The sequence below is a fragment of the Drosophila miranda genome, assembly GCF_003369915.1.
Source record: "Drosophila miranda strain MSH22 chromosome Y unlocalized genomic scaffold, D.miranda_PacBio2.1 Contig_Y2_pilon, whole genome shotgun sequence".
NCBI lineage: Eukaryota > Metazoa > Arthropoda > Insecta > Diptera > Drosophilidae > Drosophila > Drosophila miranda.
The window spans coordinates 30,137,036-30,162,758 of NW_022881614.1; the positions used below are offsets into that span (position 1 = coordinate 30,137,036).

The 25,723-nt window shown below is 47.1% G+C and overlaps 1 protein-coding gene across 1 annotated transcript; it reads left to right on the forward strand.

Moving 5' to 3' along the window:
• Positions 1-6,485: 6,485 nt before the first annotated feature.
• On the forward strand, positions 6,486-14,804 carry LOC108160735 (organic cation transporter protein). Its single transcript, XM_033398318.1, has 4 exons — positions 6,486-6,578; positions 13,054-13,520; positions 13,574-13,717; positions 13,776-14,804. The coding sequence occupies exons 2-4, from the start codon at positions 13,081-13,083 to the stop codon at positions 14,737-14,739; spliced, it is 1,548 nt and encodes a 515-aa protein (XP_033254209.1). The 5' UTR covers positions 6,486-6,578; positions 13,054-13,080; the 3' UTR covers positions 14,740-14,804.
• Positions 14,805-25,723: the final 10,919 nt, after the last annotated feature.

Consider the following 25,723-nt stretch of genomic DNA (forward strand, 5'->3'; position numbering starts at 1 on the left):
TGCCCCAATTCTTGGGTTCCATTCAATGGAAAATCCAGCTATATCTGGCTCTTTTCCCAGTTCCAAAAGTTGGCTAGAATTGCGCCAGGCTGCCAACACCAGGCTGGGGTCTGGGGTCCGGCGTCCATGTTCCAATTTCAGCATTGTTCGGTGGCCGCAACTAAAGTGCTTGTCACTGATCACGGGCCCGGAAGTATCTTTATTTCAGCTTTGTTTGCACTTGCTTACACACACTCTCCTCGCTCGTACCCTAACACACTCATACATATAAGAGTGCTTGCAAGTGTGGAGAGAGGAAAGGAAGTCCAAGTGTTATTATCCTGCTTAGCCATAATTCGTTGTTAAAACGTCGAGTCTTTGTCATTTGCTGGGCCCTACTAAAAATCACAAGAATTGAAAAATACCAAAAATAAAAAATTTCACGGCATCCCACCCTCCAAAAAAGGGAGGAAGCGAGATTCCTGTGGGAATCGTTGACAGGCGCGTGGCCATTTTGTCTTTGCACCTTGGAGGCGACTTTATTAGATTTTCAGCAGAGGAAATGCCTCGAGTACTTTGGCAGTCCCTTTGATTTTGATTTGCGGCCATTTTTGTGAGCCATTGCCATTTCCGTTGTGAATATTTCCCGTGTACTCCGTACACCTGGCCTGGCCTGGTCTGTCCTGTCCTGTCTTGCCCTACGTTTGTAAGGGAGCTGTATAAACAATTAAGTTAATTAATTTTCAATTAATTCCATTAATTGAAGCGGAAATATGCGTTTCATTTGATTTGTTTTGATAGGCGACCATAAAGGGTGTGAGTGGAATTTTGTAGATAAATTTCTTTTCGTTCATTTTTTTCCTTCTTTGAGCTTCTACCTTCGACCATCTCCATTCGACCTTTTCCCTTTCCCTTTACAGTCCCTATCCTCCACTTGCAATTAATTACGTCAGCCAAACCACAATTTAAATTAATTTTCCTGGCTAGCTGGCTGGAGAAGGAAGAACAAAGTGAAGAAAAAAAGGAAAGAAGAGGAGCGCCTCTGACCAGGAGGAGCCGGACAAACGCATCCCGGAAGGCTGGCAAAGCGTTACCAATACCCAGTATTCAGTACCCAGTACCCAGTACCCGGTTGGAATTCCAGTCCCAGTTTTGGCTCTGCCCTCCCTCTCCCATTGGGGATCTCCATGTCTGGCAATAAAAATTCTCCGCGTAATTAAAATCAAAGGATTTCGCATTTAACAATTTATGTGCGCTATAATTTTTGGGGCGGCAGTGGAGACAACGTAGCTGCTCGTAAATTGGGCCACGCCTCCCCTCAGCGTTGCGACGCCGGACCCCCGCCGAAAAGCGCTTTATGGTCGTTAATTTGTTGGCCATGGGAACGCGGGTGGGGATACGCGATGGAGGCAGGATGCGGTGGTATGGAGCAGGATGCCAACTGGGGGAACTGTGTGCAAATGATTTGTTTCCTTGGCGCCTGTTTGAAAACAATGGCTGCTTACTGACCAGACAACGACAACGCCAACGACAACGGGACGACTGCTGCAGGGCACACAGCACCAGCACTCCCCCGCCTTCCCTCACCACGCACCCTGCACCACGCACCATGTACAGTGCATTTCATCGCTAATTTAAGTTAATGGTCATTGTTGTAAATTAATTACATTAATTTTAATGCGATTTCGCACACACGCGTGCACCGGAAGTGCTCCCAATCTGCCGCTGCAACCAGGTCCCCTCCGTTGCCAGCCAGCGGACTAGCCTACGCCGTGGGCTACCCGCCAGCGGCGCACGGAAAGGCTTTTAAGTGTGTGATTGTTTGGCCATTGCACTTTTACGCAATTAGCGCACTAACAAATTACATCAAGTGTCACAAATGAATGCATTTATGGTGTGGATTTTAACAGGGGAGCGGTAGGCGGGGAAATCGACAGCCAGAATAGTTGGTGGCGAGTCCAGCAGAAGTTCAGCAAGCGGCCCTGTTAAGTATGCTAAAGTGCACTCGGTCCATGTGTGCGCGTAATTAAAATGCATTTTGCACGGCCAAAGGATTAAAATCCTTATATACCCGGAACGAGTGCAACGTTGTGCAACCCGTATGAAACCCGTATGCAAATCTCTACCAAATTCCCTTTCTTAGCCACGTATTGTTCATTCCTTTGGTTTCAAAGTTCCTGCAAGAAGCTCCTCATTTCTTCGAATGAAAGCCGCAGCCCGGAAATGCATATTTTATGGCTCCGAGTCAACATCCGCGTTTTCCCACTCGCCGAACAGACAGACATCGTTAGGCCTTGGCATTTGAGCTGGATTCTTTGCTGAAAAGCAGCCATGTTAGTGAATTTTTTGTGTCACAACAGCAAACAAGTGCGGTAGTGCTGTGTGGCCGCCACTCCCGAAAACAGAAAACAGAGCACAATTCTGGAAACGCTCACGAAACTCGACTTCATTTTAATAAAAAGTAGCAAACACCAACAGCAACAGAGGCAGTAGCAATACCAGCAGGAGGGGTGCAGCACAAAAATGTCAGGTGCCAAATGGGCAGCCGCAACAAACGTGGCGTATACGCAATGTGGGGCTGGGTAGCGATGGCACATATGAAAAGCAAACGGAAGGCGCTACGCCATGCCCCCTCTTGGCTGCATGGAGAAAAGGAGCCATGCATTGATCGACTGATTGAACAGCAAACATGTCGCTCACAGCAGCATCGGTCTCGGTCTCTCTATCTCTCTCTCTCTCTCGGCCCCCAGCTCATGTAAAACACATGTTGCCTGCCCCTTATTTCTTTCGCCCCGCATATCGGTTAGTACCCACCACCCGTAGTGCCCAGGTGGAGCCAATTTTAAGCAAATATTATTTTTTGCATTTATGTTTGTGTCTGATATGGCACGGTCGAGAATACACTGGAATGCGTGCGTATGTGGCAGGTCTTTCTGACCTCACCAGGTGGGGCAGCACTGTCGCCCAGGAAAATCTTTATAGCCAATCGTTAATAGAAAAGAAAAATATATAAAAAACCATCAGCCTTGCTCCCTGTACTCCGCAGATCGGAAGTTAACAAAGAAACTTGAAGAAGATTCGACGAGGTGAAATTGAGAGAAAGTTGATCGTCGACATGCAACAAAATCGTTGCATGTGGTCCAGTGTAAAGTGAGGTTTACATATGCGTATACATTGTATGTGTGTTGGACTTACGGAAATGCCGATGCCTATGCCGTTGTTGCTCTGGGTCCTGTTCTTATTATTGCTTCTCCTAATGTTGCTGTTGCTCTTGTGTGAGTTGGGGCGTGGCATGGAGCAGCTTGTAAACACAACCACAAATTAAAATATGTTTGCTTATGCAATATTCAGTGCAACACTGTTACCGAACGGTAAACTACTCTTACAGCCGATGCCAGTGCATAAATTAAAAGTTTGCAACGTTTCCACCGAGCCAAAGTTTTCCGATCCGAAGCTAATTATGCATAAAGCCGTGAACCATGACACGGGTTGTATTTACCTTATGGTCTGCTGCTGCTGCTGTTTCCCTTCTTTCAGTACAGATCCTGAGAACGGGGCCCCAGGAGTGGCATATTATGACAGCTGCCCTGACGGACTGACTGACTGACAGTCTGCGGTGGAAGCGCCTGTCGGCAGCGGAAATTAAACGTCTCGGATTGCGAGCCCGTCACACATAAAACAGCCAACAGAACAGCCTCGGAGGCCATTGGCCAACAAATTGATTAGCGGCTTCGACTGGTGTTAATGGCAGTATAAAACTCTCAAGGCAGAAAGATCACTTGTTCCCACAGTCATGACTGATTGCTTGAATAAGAAAATATCCTTCCATCGAGTGGAAAGCGAAACCGAATGCTTTCTGGTCTTGCCTTGGCCAAGTACCATCAGAGTTAGGCGTCAAATATGCAAGAAAGCTAACAATAATGTGGCTGATAGTGATCAGAAAAGATTAAGCCATTCATGCGGAAGTGATTTGCACACAAATGACTTAAGTGAGCAACTTATAGGGGAGAAAAAGAAGGTATCACCGCAATTTAGATCGTCAGCAGAAAAGAGAGTATTTTCTGCTTAAACATCGGCCCCTCTTGTTGCATCATCAATTGGCAAAGTGTTGTCAGTGGGCTCATCATCACCAGGCTTATGGAATAGAAACCAGCATGGCTGAAACGAGACCCCAGAAATATGTGCTGCCTTCTCCGAGTAGTCGCTGATTTATGTGACACACATTAGGACGATCTCCGGTTTTCCCGAGTGCAAATTGAAAGCGTCTGGGCCTAACTACAACTTATGATCGCATTTTATTACATTTTAAAATTAACCATTTCAGTTGCCCGCAGCGCCATTCCAGTGGTTCACTGGTTCCCTCGATCCTGGTTCCATATTAATGCACTTTTGCGCCCCCGGCCAGGAGAAATTACTCAAAAATGGCGCACAAATTGCTGGCAAGCAGGGCTCGCATAAATTAATCGAGGCCAAGACTAGGCAGAGCTCTGACGCTGACTAGCGAAATTAAAACATTAATCTGCTGGACGATGCCGACGCCGAGGCCAAGCCGCACAATAATTAATGTTGGGCTTAAATTTATTAATTTATTTATAAAGCCAAAAAGTGCAACGCCACAAAAAGAGGTGCGAATCCGAGTTCGAGAATGGGAATAGAAATGGAAACAGACGTACCACAATAAAAACTAAAGACAGAACCCTATAGAGCCATGGAAGCGTGGTGCACTCTGGGATGAGGCAGCGTCCTTAGCTCTGTCTCTGTTGCCATCTCCATCTCCTTTACCGACGCGACTCGCCTCGTCTCTCTTGATCTGTGGGCACTTTTTTTAAAAATGTCAGTACGCCCTCTAGGGACAGATTAGCGATTAATCTATGGGGCATGGTCACATGCATCTCCTCTGAACACCGCTGCCTCTGCCTTCGTCCTGGACTGTGCTGGCCTCTCCACAGCACTTGGAACGAGGTAACGATTAAAAAATCTCCACATAAAGGACTGAGCACTTAATCAAAGAGGATTTAGAGAGGAATAGGGCAGCGCAAGAGCATTGTACCGGGGTAAAAGCCACGGCAACGTGGGCCAGGGCCAAAAGCGTTGACGCGGCGCTTTGTTTCTAGCCGCATACCCTCACAACAATCTGATGTGGCATATCAGCACTTCCATTCACTGGTGACCTGTAGATTATCGGGCCTCTTTGACAGGTAGCTTTGGAAGATAAGGCAGAAGGGAGTTGATGGTGTTTGTCTTTGTCTTAGGGCTATTTCAGGCATTTTCCTGGCATATAGTACGGTCTGGCTATCGATTTTACTCAGTTGAAGCAAAACAGCTTGGCACCTAGGAAGTGTACGTGCGGTAAGAGACCGAGAACTCTTCCGGTCAGAGTAGATAATCCTATTCCCAACTCGTCTCTACGTACGGGGTATTTTCCAGTCGTGTATTCCCAGTAAGCGCTCTTCTTACTTGGATTTTAACTACATATTACAAGCATTTTTATTTCGCTTAGCGTTGCTCATAGTTTTTGGTGCGCTTTTTCATTTCGATGCAGCTCCTCTTCGCCTCTTCGGACTGAGGTCCCGGTCCCCGCCTCATAACAGACCTTAAATAGTGGTAAAGACATTTTACAGACGCTGCCGCTCTTGGCCTTCGCTGCATTTGTCAATTTGCTACGAGTCGAAAGGGGCGTGGCCGAGCATAAAAGTGATATATGTGAGCGCTGAGTTGGCAATTTTCGTATGAATTGGCCAAGTTTCTGCTGTTGCCGGTGCTTTTGCTGCTGCTGCCGTTCGCTTTCTGAATTTCTTTATGGCCAACCTATAAAATATTGTGATTGTGCAGCATGGGGCAGCATGTGGAGGAGCGACCCAAGCGCAGTTGAAATTAAATGCTCGCAGCTTGATTTGTTTTGCCCCATTCCCAAGTGGGTTTTCAATGGCGGGCCCCGTCATCAAAAGACCACTCGACCCACGTCCACTCCTGGGCTGTCCCACAATCCTGTCAGAAAGCCGTAAAAGCTGTCCCAAAACATTTTGTGCGCTATGCAGCAGCACATTTTTGGCATTTCCCTGTAATCCTTTTGTGTGCTAATTGGAGCATGCTAGACCGTAAATACCCCACTGGAATATGTGGCGTAAGCCCTCGAGCCTGCAAAGAAGAAAAATATGAGAGATTCAAGCCTATCTATGTACGAGTTTGTGAACAGCTTATCTCGGGGATTAGAGATTATCAGTTTGCTTGTCGAATGGCTGCCTTATCAGGGAAGACTAAAGTACATGTTACGAGTGTTAAATAGTAGACTTAGACGAATGCCACCCAGTACTCGTCAGTGGCCCCTCTCATTGATTGTGTGGCACTGAGGCTGCCAAGACATAGTTCATTAATCTATTAAATTATTCTAGACATTTGAAGTGTGGAAGACCCGGACAAGCCCCTCAAGAATTGGAGCATATATATATATATATATATATATACCATAATATATATTGGCACCAATTCTGGATTCCAGGCTCGAGCTATGCCATAACTTTCAATTTTAAGTATATGTTTTTTATACCTGACAGACTGGACAGTTTTCTGGAAAAATTACACAACAGCTCGGAGTGCAAGTAAGTATACAAAATTGGCGTGACCTCCAGGGATTGAATCAATTGAATCTTTGCCATCTCGTCCGTTTGCTGATCATGCACTTTTGGCTGTGCTTTATGGCCAGATCTATCATGTGACGATCGCATTATAATGCAGAGAGCGTGTGTTTGCCGTATGGCTTAGGCCATTGATAGGCAATCCAATTTGCATATATAATTTATCTGCAATTGTTGTGACATTTAGCCAGCCAGCCAGCCCGACTGATGATTGCGCAAAGAGGCCTCTCCGCCAGACAGGTTGCCGTTGCCGTGGGAACTTGTTATGTGTGCATGGTGACAAATCTCAGTCTCTGACTCTCTCTCCAACTCACACGCTCTCTTTCTCTTCTCTGTGCTTCTCTGGGCAACTTTCACTGGGAGTTTTGTTTTGGCAGTGTTTCCTTAATTAAGCCATCTTAATGGTTAGGTTAGGTTAGGTTAACCCGGACGGCCCTCAGCGGGGCCACGCATAGGCCAATATGGCCCTTAGTTATCCGGATGGGGGGTGTATGAACCGTCGCGGGAGTGTTTATGTGGTTTTAAAAGTCCCCGAGAATCGAGGTGTTTTTAGCATAGGCCAGCAGTTCCTGTGGCGTCCTTTTGGAGGCATCTTCCAGTGATGCCAACACTGGGGCGCCCAGGTATCTCCTCCTTGCCCTTGAGAGAGCCGGACAGTTGCAGATGAGATGTTCCAGGGTTTCGATAGCCCCAGGTTCATCACATTTCCTACAACTGTCTCTGTTGGTGATGCTTTGCTGCATGTGCAGCAGCCAGAGAGTGACCTGTTAGTATCCCCACTAGCAATCTACAGTCCTTTCGTGGTAGGTGCAGTAGGTAGTGGCTAAGTTTCTCGTTGCGCTCCTTGCACATTATCTTCGAGGTTCTGCAGGTGGTGGTACTCCTCCACCTGTTATCAGTCTGTGCTCTAGCTTGCTTCTCTAGATCGCCTTGCAGCGTTCTGAGGGAGACAGGCACGTTCTCGGTTCTCCTATTCTCTAGCCCAACGCCTTCCTTAGCTAGTACGTCCGCCGCTTCGTTTCCTTCGATGCCCTGGTGGCTGGGAACCCAATAGATCCGCACTGTCTTTGTCGTGCTTAGGATGTCTAATGCCTCCCTGCTCGCCAAGACACTTCTGGAACTGACCGAGGACGACTGCATGGATCTTATCGCCGCTTGGCTGTCGACGAATAGGTTGACCGCATCGTGTGCTCGTTTTGTTAGGAGAGCGACCTCCGCTGCCTTCCCGATGGCAAAAACTTCTGCCTGGAATATGCTGCATTGGTCCGGTAGCTTATACGACAGCCTTATCTGTCTGTACAGTATAGGCCCGCTCCTACTCCTCCTTCCATCTTGGAGCCGTCTGTGTATATATTGAGGTGCTCAGTTTGGTCCCTTCCAATTTTCCAGTCTTCAGGTCCCAAAGATGTGGTTGTTTTGACGTCAAGGCAAGTTTGGGGGGTCATGTAATCAGTTGATCTGGTCATGTCCCTGCCATTTGAACTGTGCCCGTATCCTTGTATGGATAGGTTTCCTGATGCTATAAGGCGTTGTGCTGCCTTTCCCGCAATCATGCGAGCGTGAATGTCCAGGGGGTCGATTCCGAGTATAGTTTCGAGTGCTTTTGTTGGGGTTGACCTCAGCGCCCCTGTAATACAGAGCAGAGCCTGTCGCTGAGTCTTTTCCATAAGCTTATGGTATGTCTTCTTTTAAATAGCCTGCCACCACACTAGGGCTCCATACAGCAGAGTTGGTCGCACCACCGAGATGTAGATCCAATGCATTAGAGCAGGTGACAGGCCCCATGTGCTGCTGAGCATCTTCTTGGATGCATAAAGCGCAATGGTAGCCTTCTTCACCCTTTCCACTACATTGGGCCTCCATGCCAGCTTGCTGTCCAGTACTGTGCCTAGTTATTTCACCTGTGATTTTGGAGTCAGCCTAGTTTGGTCAATTTTCGGGGGGGTCCATATCGGTACCTTGTACCTCTTGGTAATGAGGATGAGGTCCGTCTTGTCCGCGTTGATACTTCCGCCCACTCACGTATCTCCCTGAGTGTACGTTCCATTATGGAGCTGAGGGTCGATGGACATACACCCGTAATAAGTATGCTTATGTCATCTGCATAGGCTGTTATTTTTGGGGCCTTCCTTTCAAATCTCTTAATGAGGTCGTCGACCACCAAATTCCACAGTAGTGGCGATAGGACTCCACCTTGAGGTGTGCCTCTGTGTGCCCCCTTTACCATGGAAGCGGTGCCCCACTCCGATTGCACCCGTCTACAACTTAGGAGGTTTTTGATCCAGACGTTGATTGCAGGGTGTATGTTTTTCGCTTCTAGGCGACTTGTTATTGCGGTTGTTGCCACGTTGTTGAATGCTCCTGAGATGTCCACAAATGCTCCCAAAGCATACTTTTTGTTGTGAAGGGCGCTCTCGATGGTGGCTACTAGCGAGTGTAGTGCCGTCTCCACTGATTTCCCATTGGTGTAGGCGTGTTGGTTTATTGACATCAGTACCCCTACCTCATTCCTGATGTATAAATCCAACAGCTTTTCTAGTGTTTTTAGTAGAAAGGAGGTAAGGCTTATCGGTCTGTAATCCTTGGGACTCACGTGGCTGCACTTTCCTGCCTTAGGGAGGAAGACAACCCTCGAGGTTCTCCATTGGATGGGGATATAGCCTGTACTTAGGCATGCTGAGTATATTGCGAAGAGCCATGGGGTAATAACCTCTTTGGTCAACTGCATCATGGCTGGGAATATCCCGCCCAGTCCTGGTGCTTTTATGGCCGCGAAGGAGTCTATGGCCCAGTGGATTCTTTTAGTGGTTAACAGACCTATTGGGGGGAGCTGTTCCTCAGTTGCTAGGTCCTGATGCTCCTTGGCGTCAGTGACCTCGGTGCATCCAGGGAAGTGCGCCTCCATTAGGGCTGTTAGGGCTTCTTTACTGCCCTCTGTCCACTGTCCGTTGTCTAGTTTTAGTTGGCTCTGTACTGTGGGCTGCTTTGAGAGCAACTTCCGGAGCCTAGCGGTTTCGGGCACTTTCTCAATGTTGGAGCAGAAGTTTCTCCACGAGTTCCTTTGTGCCTTACGTATTTCCTTCTTGTAGCTCCTAAGTAGGATTTTATATTCCTCATTGACGATCTCTTCGTTCGCTTGTTTGGCGATCTTGAAGAATTCCTTGAGGTTGTTCCTTTGGAGAGAGAGATCTCGGTTCCACCAGAGTGGACCTCCTCTTCGTTCTCGAGGGTTTGCACGATGCATGGTAGGCGTTCAGTAACTCGTTGGATAGGGTCTTTAGGGACTTCTCTATATCCTCCGCGGATTTCACTGAGCCCGGATTCGCGAGCTTCGAAGTAACAGTCTTTTTAAACTTTACCCAGTTTGTGTTTCGGGGGTTTCTATAGACTGTTATCTTCGAAGAGTGTTTGAATTCGCAGTTGAACTGAATGTACTTATGGTCTGAGAAGGATGGTCTTTCGAAGACTCTCCAGTCAGATACCAAGGTACTCTTTCCCGTGACAAGAGTTAGGTCTAGCACGTTTGACGAGGTGGGACCCACGAAGGTGTGTTCCTCCCCCCACGTTTGCTACATCTAAATTAGTGGATAAGATAAAGTCTAGGAGTGACTCACCTCTATCGTTGGTGTCAGGGCTTCCCCACACATTGTGATGGGCGATGGCGTCTGCACCGATGAGGAGTTGGAGATTTTTGGAGCCGGCTTCTGTCATCAGACTCCTAAGTTCTTCCGGCGGGGCCGGCCTGTCGTGTGCCATGTAGCAGGAAGCTGCCATTAGGCGCTTTTCCTCGCTCACCAGCATCACCACCGTCAGGTCATCCGTGCTGTTATGACACATAAGATGAGAATGGATTCCCTTCCGTACGAGTACGGCGGTTCTGTTCCTGCTTACCGATGTTGAGTAGAGAAGGCTGTAATTTGAGGACTTTAGTCCGGCCACAGAGTTGCCTGACGCAATCCACGGCTCCTGGACTAAAGCTATGTCGGCGGGCCTTTGCTCCATGGCAATGAGGAGCTCCGCCGACGCTACCTTGCTTTTATGGAGATTGAGTTGCAGCACCCTTAGTGTCATGGGTGGCTTACTCAACCTCGCACGACGGGTTGACTATGATTGTCAGGTCACCGTCACCGTCTTCCTCCTCCTCCGAGTCGTCCAGCGCAAGACCCTGGGCGGCCCCCACTATGGTCTCCAGACCTAGGTCCTTCTCGACCTCGCATGCCTGGAGGGTGTGCGCATCTTTATCCTCGGGGTGGCGCTTTTTCAGCCGTAGGTATACGCTACCTACGCCCCACGCCATCTTCCCGAACTTGGGATACAGGATGTCCTCCGCCACCTTGCTGATCTGGAGGATCACGTGCTGGCCCCCCTCGTTGGGTAGTGGGCTACCGGCATGCAGAACCTTCCAATCAGCCGTTGGCTCGTCCGGATTTTGCCTCTGCAGCAGCTTCAGTGCTCGCTCCACCTGGACAGCAATGGGGAAGAGCACCATCGCCTTTGGTATGGACGGGATCAGCTCCCTATCTACCACCTCCAGCTTGGCCCCCTCCCACAGAGCTTCCAGTAGGGGCACCTTCTGCACCAGCCACTGCCGCGTTGGGTCGTCGTTGCACTTGAGGATTTTGACCCCGTTCAGCCATCCCGCTCCATCGAACGTGGGCATGGGAGCGCTAGGGTCCTCCTCCATTCGCGAGAACAGTGCCTCGCCGAGCTGCGCGTGGACTAACTTCCACTGCGCCGCCGTCATCTTCCCGTACTCATCGCTGCGATCGATCAAGGCCACAATGAGATGTCTCTTGGACACCTCGCTCATGGCCTTCTGCCTCGGCTTCCTCGTCTTCGGCTGGGGGGTGGCCACCTTGGGCCCGCGTTGCCGCTTGCTCGCCGGAGTGTCTTTGGCAGCACTCTCGATCGAGCGTTGCCTCTTGGTGGCCAACATCTCCTCCACCTTGTTGGCGAATCCACCGTTTGTTGCCTTCATCTGCGGCAGCTGCGCGTAGTATTCGCGGCCCTCCTGTACCCGTTGCTCAGCCCAGGCTAGCTTGGACTTCTCCTCTTGGGAGATATCCGCCTTGCCCTGGAGCCGGCTCAGTAACTTGAGGGCCGCCTTATACTGAGCTTTTGCCTTCATCCCCTCCCTGGAACGCTTCGGCCCTTCCCTACGCAGGGAGCTGGTACCTGGTTCCGGCGAGCGGAGAAGGCTTTCCTCTTCGGTCTTGCTAAGGGATAGCACGCTCTCCAGGTCCGAGTCTGCATCGACAACGGCACCCGCGCGGCTCACCCTGCAACGCGTCGTTTTTGTGGCAGTAGTATTACGACTGACATGACCTGCTCCCGCCATGCCCGAGGTGTGACCGCTGGCGACACGTAGAGAGGATTGCTCCTCCCCGTGCCCGCCGGTGGTAGCAGTCACGCTTTCCACCGACGTTTGGGTTGACGTCCTTATCTACCTCCATATTTGGCCCGAAGGTCCATACCGGTTAATGTTTTTCCGGGGGACCACCCCCTAGCGTTTTATGCCTGGCCGCCAGGCACGTCTAGCCATGGCCTTGGTTCAGTTCCCCCGACTTTAGATCGGGAAGACGATGGACCATAGCCTTAGCTAGACACTGCATTACCCCGGGCAAGGCAAGCGACAGTGCATTATCCTCGCCCGGGATAATGCATTGTCCATTGCCCAGCCGGCACCCTCGTGGAGGGTTCAGCTAGAGGGTTTTTGCCAGCCATCTTAATGGTTAACTGGGACTCGGGGTTTCGGTGCCGCTATCTGCCAGCAGACAATGCCTTAATCTGCCAGCTAGATCCGAGTATCTGGCCTGGCCTGGCCTGGTCTGGTCCCGGGGCGCACCTTCCCCCAATTAATGAAGCAACAGACTTCATTTACCTACTTAAAGAGTAAAAGTTTGGCCCCAGCCTCTTGGCCTTTTGCTGACAATTGCAGTGGAGATGGAGCTGGAGACGAGGCAGAGATTACTCCTATTTCTAAATGCCATTTGGCAGACACTTGGCTGCTCCGCTGTTCCTTCCACTTGTCACGTTGGAGGCTGCTGCTTCTCAGTGGTGCCCCAGTGATCTGCTTCTCTGGTGCTCCGAAGCTCTGCAGCTCTGTCCATGCGGCGGTCGAGTGGGTCTCCATGCCTCGCGCTCTCGGAAACCGGTTCGCCGGGCCCGCAAATGAAATCGCCATCTATTGGGGCTCCATATTTTCACGCCAGTCTGCGGTGAGCCGGGCCGATACACGATACAACCACGTCCACGTCCAGCATCGCTTGATATGTTCAATTTGTGCTAGAGCCAGCAAATATTTGAGAAAGTCTGCCCCCACAAAACACACCCCACCCCCAGTTCGATTTAGTTTCCTACGTAAGTTGGCCTATACTGTCAGAAACGAATACTAGATAATTCTGTATAGTATTACCAAAATCACAAGATTTTTCTTTAGAAAACCACAAGAGACACTACCTCCACGATGGCGCAAAGAGACAAGCAGACGCCACTGCCGTCGCCGCATCCACCACCGCAGGCTCAGCCAAAGCCAAAGCCAAAATATGAGCCGCGTCCGGTGGAGAAGGTTAAGGATCCGATCATCTCCCAAATCGGTGACTTCCGGCGCTATCAGCTCTTCTTTTTCTTAATCATCGTGCTCTGCAAGTTCGGCAGCGGGTGGCACACCCTCGTCCACATATTTCTCGCCGCGCACACGCCCCAAAAGTGCCTCACAGAGAATGTCACGGATGCCTGCAGCAAAGACTGCAAAAAGATGGAGTTCGACACGAGCATCTTCCAAACGACCATCATCACAGAGTGGAATCTGACATGTCACAGGCACTCGCTGGCCAGCCTGTCGCAGTCCATCGTGATGACGGGGATCATGGTCGGCGGCATGGCCTTTGGGATGTTAGCGGATGGGTGAGCATCAGCAACAGGGTATCGGCGATCGATAATATATATCTCGTACACAGATGGGGCAGGCGGCCGGCGTTCTTGCTCTGCTGTTTCATGCAGCTGGTCACGGGATTGATTGTCTGCGTTTCGCCGTACTTCTGGTTCTACTGCGTGTTCCGGTTTCTCGTTGCCGTCGCCACCGGCGGCACCATGACCGTCAGGTGGGTACTTTCTCCTTTCCGTTGGGCATTTGTCCACTGAACGTACTGTTTTTTTTAGCTTTGTGCTGATAATGGAGATCATCGGACCGAAGAAACGGGAACTGATCGGCATCCTCTATCAGATCCCATTCAACATAGGCCACGCCTCGCTGGCGCTGTTCGCCTACTATATCCGGACCTGGCGCTGGTTGCAGTTCAGTGTGACAATATTCTCGGCGATCTTTGTTATCTACATCTGTCTCGTGCCAGAGTCGCCGCGCTGGCTCTTGACCACAGGTCGCGTCGACAAGAGTGTCAAGGTTCTGGAGCGGATTGCCAGGCACAACCGAGCCCCGACAGAGACTATCAAGCCAGAAATAGAGGCTGCTTACCAGGCAATGGCCAGCAAGCAGCCAACGAAGAAAGGTAACGTGCTGGACCTCTTCAGGACCCCGTACCTACGGCTGAAAACCATCCTCATGGCCAACAACTGGCTGGTGGTGTGCATGGTCTACTACGGCGTTGCCCAGTACATAGCCAAGCTGGGCGGCGACATCTTTCTCAACGTATTGATCGCCGCCCTCCTGGGCATTCCCGGGACGCTGCTTTGCGTGGTTCTGACCAAGTACCTGGGACGCAAGCTGACCCTGATGCTCTCCAATGGACTGAGTGCCATCGGCCTGCTGCTGCTGGTCTTCCTATACAAGTCCAAACAGTTATACCAGGTGATATGCGCCACTGTGGGTCTCTTCGGGGCATCCATTACCTTCCCGAACGTTTACCTATACGGGGCCGAGCTATTCCCCACCGTGGTGCGGTCAAACGGCATGGGGCTCTGCTCAATGGTGGGCCGCATTGGAGGCCTCGTTGCCCCCCTGATCAACGAGTTGTCTTGGTATGGGGCTTGGATCACGCCCCTCATTTTTGGAATCGCCTCCATACTGGCCGTGCTGGGGACGATCTTCTTGCCGGAGACGCGGGGAATGCCACTGCCGGAGACCCTCGAGGATGGCGAAAAGTTTGGCCGCAAAGTGAAAACCTAACCAAATACCGACTAACTCACACCATTACCTGCTCTCAAAAATTAATAAATTTAATTTGAATTAGAGATTTGTGCCATTTGATATGTCAGTTAGAGCTAAGTGCGCTCCAAAGCCCAGTCCCAGTCTCATTCCCCAATCCCATTCCAAGTGCCTCGTTATAGACACAATCAGAGGCAGAACCAGAGACAGAGGTAGAGGCAGAGACAGAGCCAGAGACACCTCCAAGCCTTTCGTGTTTGCTGTTCACCAAAGACAAAAACTACAACAAAAACAACAGGAGAAAAAAATTGAAAAATCTGGCAAAATGCAAAAGGTAATTACCCTAAAATAACTTCCATTTCGTGATTATTAAAACTAGGTTAGCAGCCCGAATTCGGTTCTCCATGGCATTCGGCACTCCATGCTAACTGGCGACTGTTAATGCGATCTCCTCTGCGACTGACTGGCGTTGTTTAATGTCGTGGTGCAACAAAAAACAGCCTCCAATTCCACTTTTGGCCAAAAGGTAACGGCAGCTAAATGGGAACTTTGCATGTGAGTCCATCGATAACACGTGCAGACGGGCCATATATGGGATCTATACTTCTAGAACCAGCAAGAACTGTCCTGGACATACACTTTTTAACCAAATCAACCTCAGAAACCCAAACAAATTGATCAATGTTTGCCTATAGACAACCCATAGAATTGTTCGATGAACAGTACCAGTAGACTCTTAGAGAAAACCCTCCAAAAAACCCAATTTTATTAAAGACATTCAAGACATATTCGATAGGTTGAAAAGCCAATGAAATTACGGATTCGTCATTAGGTCACTTCCCGCTGATATCCATACCAATTATCGGGGACCATCTCATCACACCATCTACATCTTCCCTTGGAACTTTTTTTGGATTGCCTGACCTTGACAAGAGCGAAAAAACCGGCTGAAAATGCACTTCTCAAGGTTAATATTCATTGTCAACATTGGGCACGCCTCATTTATATGCAACACTCGGTGTCTGCAACAGGCCCTGTCCACTGATTCCCACTCAAATGTCAGCAGACCAGAGTCGCCACTCGCCAGTCGTCCTGTCGGCACTTGGCTACATGGAGCAGCTCTCATCCTTCGATGTTCCATCGTCACTCAGCTTGAAGCTGCTGTTGCTGTTGCTGCTGCAGTTGCAGCATAGTGGAGCCGGCGGCTCACTCAATCAGATTCGGACTCTGGACTCTGACATAGACTCGGACCTGAGTTGGGGCGAGTTTTTAGCGTCTTCAGCGCTTGGCAGCTTGTCATGTCAGCCGTACGAAAACTGTCAGAATTCGAGGAGCTGTCTTCCCCCCGGATCCCTTCCACAACTTAAGACCAGACCCGACGACTGCCTCTACCTCTACCACTACCAGTGCCGCTGCCGCTGCCACTGCCACTGCCACTGCCGGCGTCGCATACTTAATCAGCGGCGGCGCGTCTTAGTGATAATTTTTGCAGACATTTTTGCAGCTCTCGACGATGCCGCCTCCTGTAGATGTTCGCTGTTGTTTAATGAATTACAAATGCCGCGCTTCAATGTTGTGCGCTGGTAATTATTCATTGGGCCTCTGCTCCTGATCCTCCTCCACAGCCAAAACAATTTTTAGATACGTGCCATCGGGCGGGCAGACAGACACCACTATGAAGAATGCCATCCAAATAAATCGTTTGAGCATCAAACACAGGAAGACTAGTTCGAAACCGAAGTTAACATATACAGTGATTCAAAGAACGTTCTCCCCTTTCTCTATCAGGCAGAATCACAAAAGCAATATCAAATCGGGTCCCGCGGACTTTCATTGCTGCTCGTGGCACATCAATTAGCCAAGATTATGAGGCAACAATGTTCAAGAGAGGGAAAGTGTCCGGTTCCACAGATGATAATTACAGATTTTAATTTTGAGCAAATGGTTATGGCAGCCAACTCGTGCTCATGGCCATAGCTTTGAGGATTAGCCAAAGGAAAGCTAACTAATCTGACACTTAAGCAGAGTTGAAAAGGGAAACACAGAGCCTCAAAATGGCACAAGAAGCAACATTTTGCCAATGGCAACAGGGCTTACTTAGGTTCAAAAGAAGCCAACCGCCAAGACCCGAGACGGGGCTCTGCTTGGCCGATCATTATCTAAGCCGCATATCCATTTGCGATTACCAAGGAGCAGCAGCAACACAGCCCGAGCATGGGCTGTAGCTGGAGCTTGAGGATGAGGCTGAGGCTCAATCGTGGGAGTCTCTAGCTAGGGCTGTCGCCCGTCTTCGTCTTCGGTCCGTGGCAATGCGGCAACGTGGTTGCAGACGTGGGCGCATAAAACAGACAAATGTCAAAATGACACGCTGTGTTTTTTATCATTTTTACTGCAAGCCGCAACGAGGGAATGAGCCGCTGGAGATTGGCGGGTCTATAAAGCAGGCAAAATGCAATATGTATTCAAATGTAGACGCGCCAACGAGCACGATGCCAAAGCGAATAATCATCAGCTCTGGAACTTTTACTTGGACAACGACACAGCCGACTCTGGCGACTGGGTCTGGCTTGAACTGAAGAACTGGCGGCCGTAAAGGAGAGCAGGCCTCTTTACATGCTGAAAAATGTCTAGGCTTTTGTGGCTCAGAATTCGCCGTAATTTAGCGCACGCACTTTGCATTTTAAGTGCGTCGACGACTGCGATGACTATGGGTCCCACTTCTGATTAATTCCTCAGCCGGGCGCTACAAATTCGTTTGACTAATTGCGGCTTAGGGATGGGTCTCGGTCTTGCTCTTGCTCTTGTTCTGGCCCCAGTCGCTGTCGCAGTGGCGAAGAGGATTCCATGGAACACCTTATCGGCCGCAATTCAACGTGCCGTCCAGTCAAACGATTTAATGTATGATTTCTTTCAAATCATATCTACGTGTGACTGTGACTCAACGAGAACGACGTGGATGAAAATTGCCAATAAAAACGCATTGAGTCGTCGAGTGTTGGATGACTGACTTACTGACTAGCTGTCCAGGGAGTGGTTCTTGCAAATAGGCGTAGACTGTGCGATGCATTACAGGATGGTTGAAATGTAACCGAAACGTCAATTGGTTGTAAATAGATCGATAGCAAAGTTAGATCTTATATCTTTGTAGTTATAATACGATGGTATTATAATAACGAGCTAAAATATGATAGTATATCCAAATTATAATTGAAGTCGACAAATATTGATTGCTTAAGAACAAACAACTATCACCCCAGAAGAAATTATAATGTTACGGCTATGGGCTGGTTAAATCTTGTTGGCAATGCAGCCTCAGCAGGAAAGGGAATCGGGGTTAGTGCACTATACTGCGCTCTGGGCTCAGCTCGCTGGATGGGGTCGGGGTCTTTCCTATCCCTATACTTCCTTGTTCTCGCCATATTATAAAAATTTAAGTGCACTTACACAGAATCTACTTTGATCAAAACAAAAAAAAACAAATGTAATCAATCCCCGGTCGGCATAGATGGCAAGAAGGAATCCGGTAGTCGCGTATTTAATTTAGTGATCCTAGGTGTAGGAGATCCTACCTCTATACCCTCCCTACCTTCGGCAATGCGTGGAACGATGTTGGCATGGCCCCTAACGTAACTACCGCTGCATTATTACACTCGATGCATCATTGGCATTATGTACTTAGACAGAATGGTTGTTATTTATTCCAAATTCATGTTAATTCAAAATAGTTCTATTAATCAAGATTCAAAAGATTCATATATAACAAAAGGTTCATTAACTTAAGAATATAAAATACAATTCATATCAAAACTGAGCCTTTTTACTCACGAAGGTCAACATTTCCATTCAATACGAAATTAATGATCATTACCAAATTCAAACACTTTCCTTGACGAGCTCGTTGGGCCCAATGAACTGCTTCGGTAGCTGTGGAACAATATTAATTATATAAAAATAGTAAAGAATTAAAGAATGATATTTTGGCCGACATTGCCAGAGTGAATCAAGGCTTAACATTGAGTTGATTAGGAAAGGACTTAAGACATATGATAAAGAAATGAATTTTATAGGAAAGATATTCCTTAATATAACTGTATATGTTTATATGATTTTACATTTAAAGTCAAATTTAATTGCAGTGCAAACACAAGAATGCCAGCAAAAGAAAAGAACAAGACAGAGCAAAGAGAATGTCGATGATCAAATTAATGCACTTTTATATGTGTGTGCATACGCACGCATATGTCCGAATTCTCTTCGAACAAAAGCTCGCTCTTGGCGTGTGAGCTATCACGCTCTCCCTTTCATTACGCTGCACCGCTGCTATACCCTGCCATTTCGCGGGTATGTTCGTACTCAAGAATTGATGATCACATGTTGTCCACGACACAGGCCACCCTAGATTCCGATTCCTGATCTTGTATTCACATCTTCTGCACAATTTTAGCTGACATAAATTTCCACTTTAATTCCTAGGCGTTGTCGATTCCGCATCAAGGATGTTGAGTTGCATCTCGCAAGATACGATTAGAGGGCTTTCAAAAGTCGATACAGATCGTCCGTACAACGGAAACGCTGGTAATTCGAAGCGGCCAAAAATAAGACACTGGAGGTTGCGTGGGGGGTTAGGCGTGAGAGCGCCAAAGCACGGCAGACCTCCAGTGACCAAGAGATTCTGTAATAGATTCGCCATTCAGTGAATGTACCAAACCTGCTTTCCTCTATAATCACCTTCTTTTTCTCTACGTAGCACTTTGCACTTTCACCACACAATATAGCTTGATCTTGCTTTTTAGTCGATTCTCCGCCGACTTGCAGTTATGTTATTTGGTATGTATTATGTAATACAGGGACACGTGAACTTCCACTAGAGTTTGGCACTATTGGCACAGGCACAACCGAAGTGTTTTGGGAGAAAAATGGAATTGATCCGCGTGTTCACCGTCGCTGTCGGCTTAAGCGGCATAGACGAGCTTTAACGGGACCCTTCCATGGAATTCGGTCTTGAGAGACGAAAAAGAACATTCGAGCAATTAAAGCTCCATATTCGAAGTAGCTGTTTTTAAAGCCTTGGTGTTCGAACTAATCAAGTTGGCGCGTGATTTGAATATGCTTTATATCTGGGAAATTATTAGGGAATTTAATCTGGGTTTGCTTCACTGGCCACTACAAAATTCATCGATTAAAATCAACAAAAGGAGATGAGAAATATAATATATATAATATTAAAAAAAAAAAATATGGAATGCAGAATATAATATAAAAGTAAGCCATATAGTACTGTATAATTCCAGATTATAGGAAAAGATACCCAGCGACAGTAAATCAGAGTCAAATGAAATTCCGAATCATCATCATATCTTGGATATTTACCAAAGTTCTTATGGCTGGTGAAGCTATCCATGGCTTGTCAAAATTCCTGTTACCGATATTTTAGTATCGGAACGGAACACGAAATCCACGAATCCTTTGATGTTTTTTGCCCACAATTGTTCTCCCAGGACTCCCAGACTCTTCGCTAGCTATCAGGAAACCACATCTTTATAGCCCTCCTGAACGGCATTACCAACGGCGCTGCACGTAACTTTTAATTGTGAAGACCCGCTGTATATGCTGCCCAAATGTAATTGCAACAATTTGTGGCAGATCTACACGAACTGCGGCCAGATCCGTTGCATGGCGAGCCATTTTCGTTGCACAAATATGACAATTGGCGGCATTACTGATCGTTGAGGCTGTGTTCTCTCCTCTCTTTGTTCGACGGCCGCTTCTAGTCTCTCTCTCTGTTACTCGCTCTGTTATCCCTATAGACTCTGTTGCTCTCTGTGGCTTCCTACAAAATCCCACATACATATATTGAAGGAGGTGGAACGTTGTGAGTTGCTGCGGACACCGCAACTCTACGGTTATACCCGATACTAAGTCAGTATGGCTCTCCTCCGGCAGACGCCGCTAATATTAAACGACACGACAAAGAGTGCGTGCGAGAGAGACAGAAAATCAGTCTTAGCGTGACGTCGGGCGCTGCGTAGCCACAGAAAGTTGATTTCTTGCTTTTGGCTACAAAAATGATCCGATCTGATCCAGATTCAGCAATATGATAGATATGGTCATTATCTATGATTCTGCGTTTTTAGTTTTCTCGAATCTGCAATATTGTGGATGCAACAGATTTTCGTCCTTTGTGTGGGCGGAAAGGGGTGGGGCGAAATTTTAAGGTACACGTTTTATAGTAAGATCGAACAGGAGTGCGGATACCAAATTTGGTTACTCTAGCCTTAATAGTCTCTGAGATTTTTGAATATCCCCAGATTTTCGTCCTTTTCGGGGGCGGAAGGGGGTGTGGCGAAATTTTGAAACAAACTCGTCTCGGTCCGATATATTAGGAGTGTGGATACCAAATTTGGTTGCTCTAGCTTTTATAGTCTCTGAGATCTAGGCGCTAATGTTTTACTCTAAGCAAAGCCGCCTATGCTACGTGTGTGTTAGAGAGAGACAGGGCGAGAAAATATGAAATTGTTTTCTTGATGCTGGCTATAATAATAATACGATCCAATTCAGATTCCGCAGTCTTAAAGATATGGTCATTCTCTACAATTCTACGTTTTTGGTTTTCTCATATCTTTAAAATTGTGAATGCCACAGATTTTCGTCCTTTGTGGGGGCGGAAGTGGGCGGGGCGAAGTTTTGAAATATTTTTGTAGCAGTGACATATCACAGAAGTCTGGATCCAAAACATCGTTGCTCTAGCTCTTATAGTCTTTGAGCACTAGGCGCTGAAGGGGACGGACAGACGGACGGACGGACGAACGGACGGACGGACGGACGGACGAACAGACGGACAGACAGACATGGCTCAATCGACTCGGCTATTGATGCTGATCAAGAATATATATACTTTATGGGGTCGGAAACGATTCCTTCTGGACGTTACACACATCCACTTTTACCACAAATCTAATATACCCCAATACTCGTTTTGAGTATCGGGTATAAAAATGGAATTTTCTAAGTACTCGCAAATCTTTCCGGAAGTGAATCGTTTCAATGGACAGAGGAAATGGAATTTTGTACAATGATCCACGATTATTAATAATCCGATATTCCCTGCCTTTGAACGAGGGTATGGACCTAACAGATCCATGTAGAGTCGTTGAAACGGTCTCTCTGATTGCATTGGCTTTCCCAATGGTGGTCGTAATACTATATTGGGACTTTTGGTCTGTTTACAAATGACACAATTATTCACATACTCTCGGATTTGAACCAACATCTTGGGCCAGAACAGGTATCTCTTAAGTTTTTCAACGGTTTTACCCATCCCGCCATGTGATGCGCTAACAGAATCATGGGCTTGTTTGATAACACTACTGACTAGGCCAGAGGGTACCCATAATTTCCACGACTGGTGGTCAGATTCAGAATCTCCAATCGAAGCTTCGGTGCGTTTGTATACATAGCCATCTGTTATTTTTAAATCTGGAAGTTTCTCTTGGTTCTGAATGCGTTCAATTAAATCAAGATATTCCAACGAAGTGAAATGCTCGGACTCTAAATCGATGATCGGCCCTAGATCTATAAACTCATCTACTGACGATTCATTTTGCCTTGACAGAGTGTCAGCAATAACATTTTGTGAACCCTTCCGGTGTTCAATGCGAAAATCAAAACCCTGTAACTGTATAGCCCATCGCGCGAGCCTTCCAGACAAATCCTTTTGTCGCATCAACCACTGCAATGCTGCATGGTCGGTTATTACTAAGAATTCCTGGCCTTCTATGTAAGCTCGAAATTTCTTAATTCCCTTAATAACTGCTAGACATTCTAGTTCTGTAACGGAATAATTCCGTTGAGCTTTGGATAACTTAACCGACATGTATCCAATTGGCATTTCGAAGCCTTCTTCATTCTCTTGAGCTAGGACGCACCCGAGACCAAAAGAACTAGCATCACACAATAAGATGAATTTCTTAGAAAAATCAGGAGTTCTGAGGATTGGAGCTGATGTTAATCTTCGTTTCAATTCTTCATAAGCATTGGTTGCGGTTTCATTCCATATTAAGGAAGTATTCTGTTTCTTAAGCATCTCGGTCAATGGATAGCTCACGGAGGCATAATTCTCGACGAAACGTCGATACCATCCGGATAAACCGAGAAACCGTCGTAACTGCTTTACCGTTGTTGGAATTGGGAAGTCGTTGATTGCCTGAATCTTAAATGAATCAGTCTTGATCTTACCATCCGAGATTATGAAACCGAGATATTTAATCTCTCTCATGCAGAACTTAGATTTTCGAACGTTGATAGTGATATTTGCTTTTCTTAAGCATAGTGCGATTTCTTGCAAAAGAATCAAGTGCGAATCAAAGTCATCCGATAGAACAAGCAAGTCATCGAGATATACAAAAACTCGATTCCGTAAATGTGGGGGTATGACATGGTCCATTCAGCGGCATAAGGTCTGAGGTGCATTTGTCAGACCAAATGGCATGACCTTATATTGGTACAGTGGACGATTCGGAACGGTAAACGCAGTATACGGTCGTGATGGCTCGTCCAATGGTATTTGCCAGAAAGCATGTTTCATATCAAGACCAGTTATATACCGCGCTAGAGGTAAGCGGGTAAGCATCCTTCCTCGTGTATTTATTGATCTCGCGAGAGTCTAAACACAACCGAACCTTATCAGCTTTTTGAACAAGAACACAGTTACTACTCCAAGGACTGCAAGAAGGTTCTATGATATCGAGAGCTAACATGTTATCTACCTCAGCAAACATAAGTTTTTCGCGCGCAGGGGAGATTGGCCAGTGTCTTTGTTTAATCGCCTTAGCATCACCTACGTCGATCGAGTGCGAAATAATGCTGGTTCTGCCCAATCCGTCTCGTTCGTACGAAGGAAAAATTTCGACGACACCTTGCAGTCTCTCCTGCTCTTTACTAGAAAGTTTGTGTAACTTGGGTGAGCTTTCCTCATCCTCCGTGGGACCTATATCTAACTCAGAGACACTTTCGCTCATGAGTCGATCAGCAAGTTTAAATTTCCTAAAAAAGTCAATTCCTAAGTAAACCTCTTGGGTTAAGTTTGGTATGATGAAAAAATCTATACTTTCCGTGAGACTACGATATGTAATAGTCGCTGTGAAAATGCCCTCAACCGAGCATTTGGTTCCGCTGGCTGTTTTAACCCTTCCCGAACACTTACGTGATTTCGGATGGTTAAGGAGAGCACGGGCGGCATTGTTGCCAACGCAACTAACCGACGCTCCAGAATCTAACAAGGCGTTGTAAATCTTGTCTTCAATCGTGATGGTTGTGTACAGACGGTTATCTCCCGTACTGAATATGGAAGCAATTAAGCATTGTCTAGTGCTAACAACTGTTTTCCAAAATTTTCGTAATCGAAGGGTAGATCTTTTAGATTTTGTCGTAGTTGATATGGTACAAAGATCGCCAAATCTCCTATTTCTAGCTTTCTTGTAATTTGACAGTCTTACATGTAAGGGTAAATATAAATATATAAATTCGAAGTTCCGAATAAAATTGTTCGTGCTTTTTAACCTCTAAAAGTAATTTCTTTATCGAAGTGATATTCAAATGTAGTAACTCGTGATGAAGTGTACTTTTCGAATTGTCAATCAACAGCTTAACAAGGTCGCATTCTGGTAGGCTAGGCTCGAGTCTATTCACCAACTCTTCTATACTATTCTGATAGGAATCAAAAGGTTCATTTTCCCCTTGCTTTCGTTTCGCGATTCTACGCCATATGTCGACGTCCGTGGCAGCATCGTCATATTTATCCCTAAATGCCAGACAAAAAGTCTCCCACGCGAACTCTTCATGTTTACGATGGAACTGCCAGAACAAATCACCTGCTTTTGCGGATAACAATAAGTGCAAATGATCGCAAACCAGCTGGAAATTGTTTCCCAGGGTCTGTGCCGTCAAGGAACGTACCCGGTAAATAAATTCTGTGGCCGATAGACCGTCCTTACTACCGTCAAACTTTACCTTCCAGTTTTGAATAACATGTCCTACCTTTTCTGGTGAAATTGAAGCTGAAGAGTGATTGCTAGTATTCCTTAAGTCTGCCTCTTGGCTTGCTCTACTCCTAACGTCTGCTGGTACATGCTGATAATTCGAAGCCTGCTCCGCAAGTCCCGATCTCAATTGAAACGAACTCAGCTGATGGCTTAATGCTGTCTCTATATGGGCGGTTAGCTTCTCCAACAACGTCTTTTGTTGGGTGCCCATCATTGACCTTACCAAATTAACAATTTCACTTTTATCCATGGCGTTAGATGAATTCAGCGATTGGCTAGTTGGGTCTGTAGGGGTAGGATTTCCCTCCCTTTGCTTAGATCTCGTTACTATATTTGACTTAGAATAGCGCCTCTGCCTCTACCTCGAAATCTACTTCCACTTGGCCCTGGCGCATCGAGGGGAATTCCTTCAGTGTTCGAATCTCCTACCTCTGCAAGGTCCGCGTTATTTAATTCCGGCGCCAAATCAACATTTCCCCGAACTAACAATTCTGTAGTGCATAGTCCGCGACAGGTTGGACAACTCGGTGAACTCTTAAGCCAATCGGTCAAACAGGAATGGTGAAATTGATGTTGACACGGTGTCGTGACAAACAATTGATCTTTCTCAAGTTTATCGTGGCAAATGCGACAATAGCCATGCTGATTTAATGCAGTTTCAAAGCTATTATCTTTACTGGCCATATTTCCTCTTAATTTTTTTTTTTCCCAATCAGCAAAATATTTTCTGTCTTTTCCACAAATGCCAATTCTACATCAATGTGTAACTCCTCTCTTCTGCCTCTATGATTATTGAACTAAATGGATATTAAAGGTTCCTATTAGACTATGTCTGATACTCGTCGGGAACTCAAAGTTTCTCTAAGACCCGCCATTCCAAGTACCGAACAAGTCAGGTTCCTATAAAGTTGAAAGAGGTCGTGCGTCTGGTTGGGTCGATCAATACAAAATCCTGAATTGCAATC

Excerpts from the sequence above, each read along its gene's own strand:
- LOC108160735 (XM_033398318.1), top strand. The coding sequence starts at position 13,081 with ATGGCGCAAAGAGACAAGCAGACGCCACTGCCGTCGCCGCATCCACCA. Across the intron at positions 13,521-13,573 it reads TTTGGGATGTTAGCGGATGG|ATGGGGCAGGCGGCCGGCGT; the intron begins GTGAGCATCAGC and ends TCTCGTACACAG. Across the intron at positions 13,718-13,775 it reads GGCGGCACCATGACCGTCAG|CTTTGTGCTGATAATGGAGA; the intron begins GTGGGTACTTTC and ends TGTTTTTTTTAG.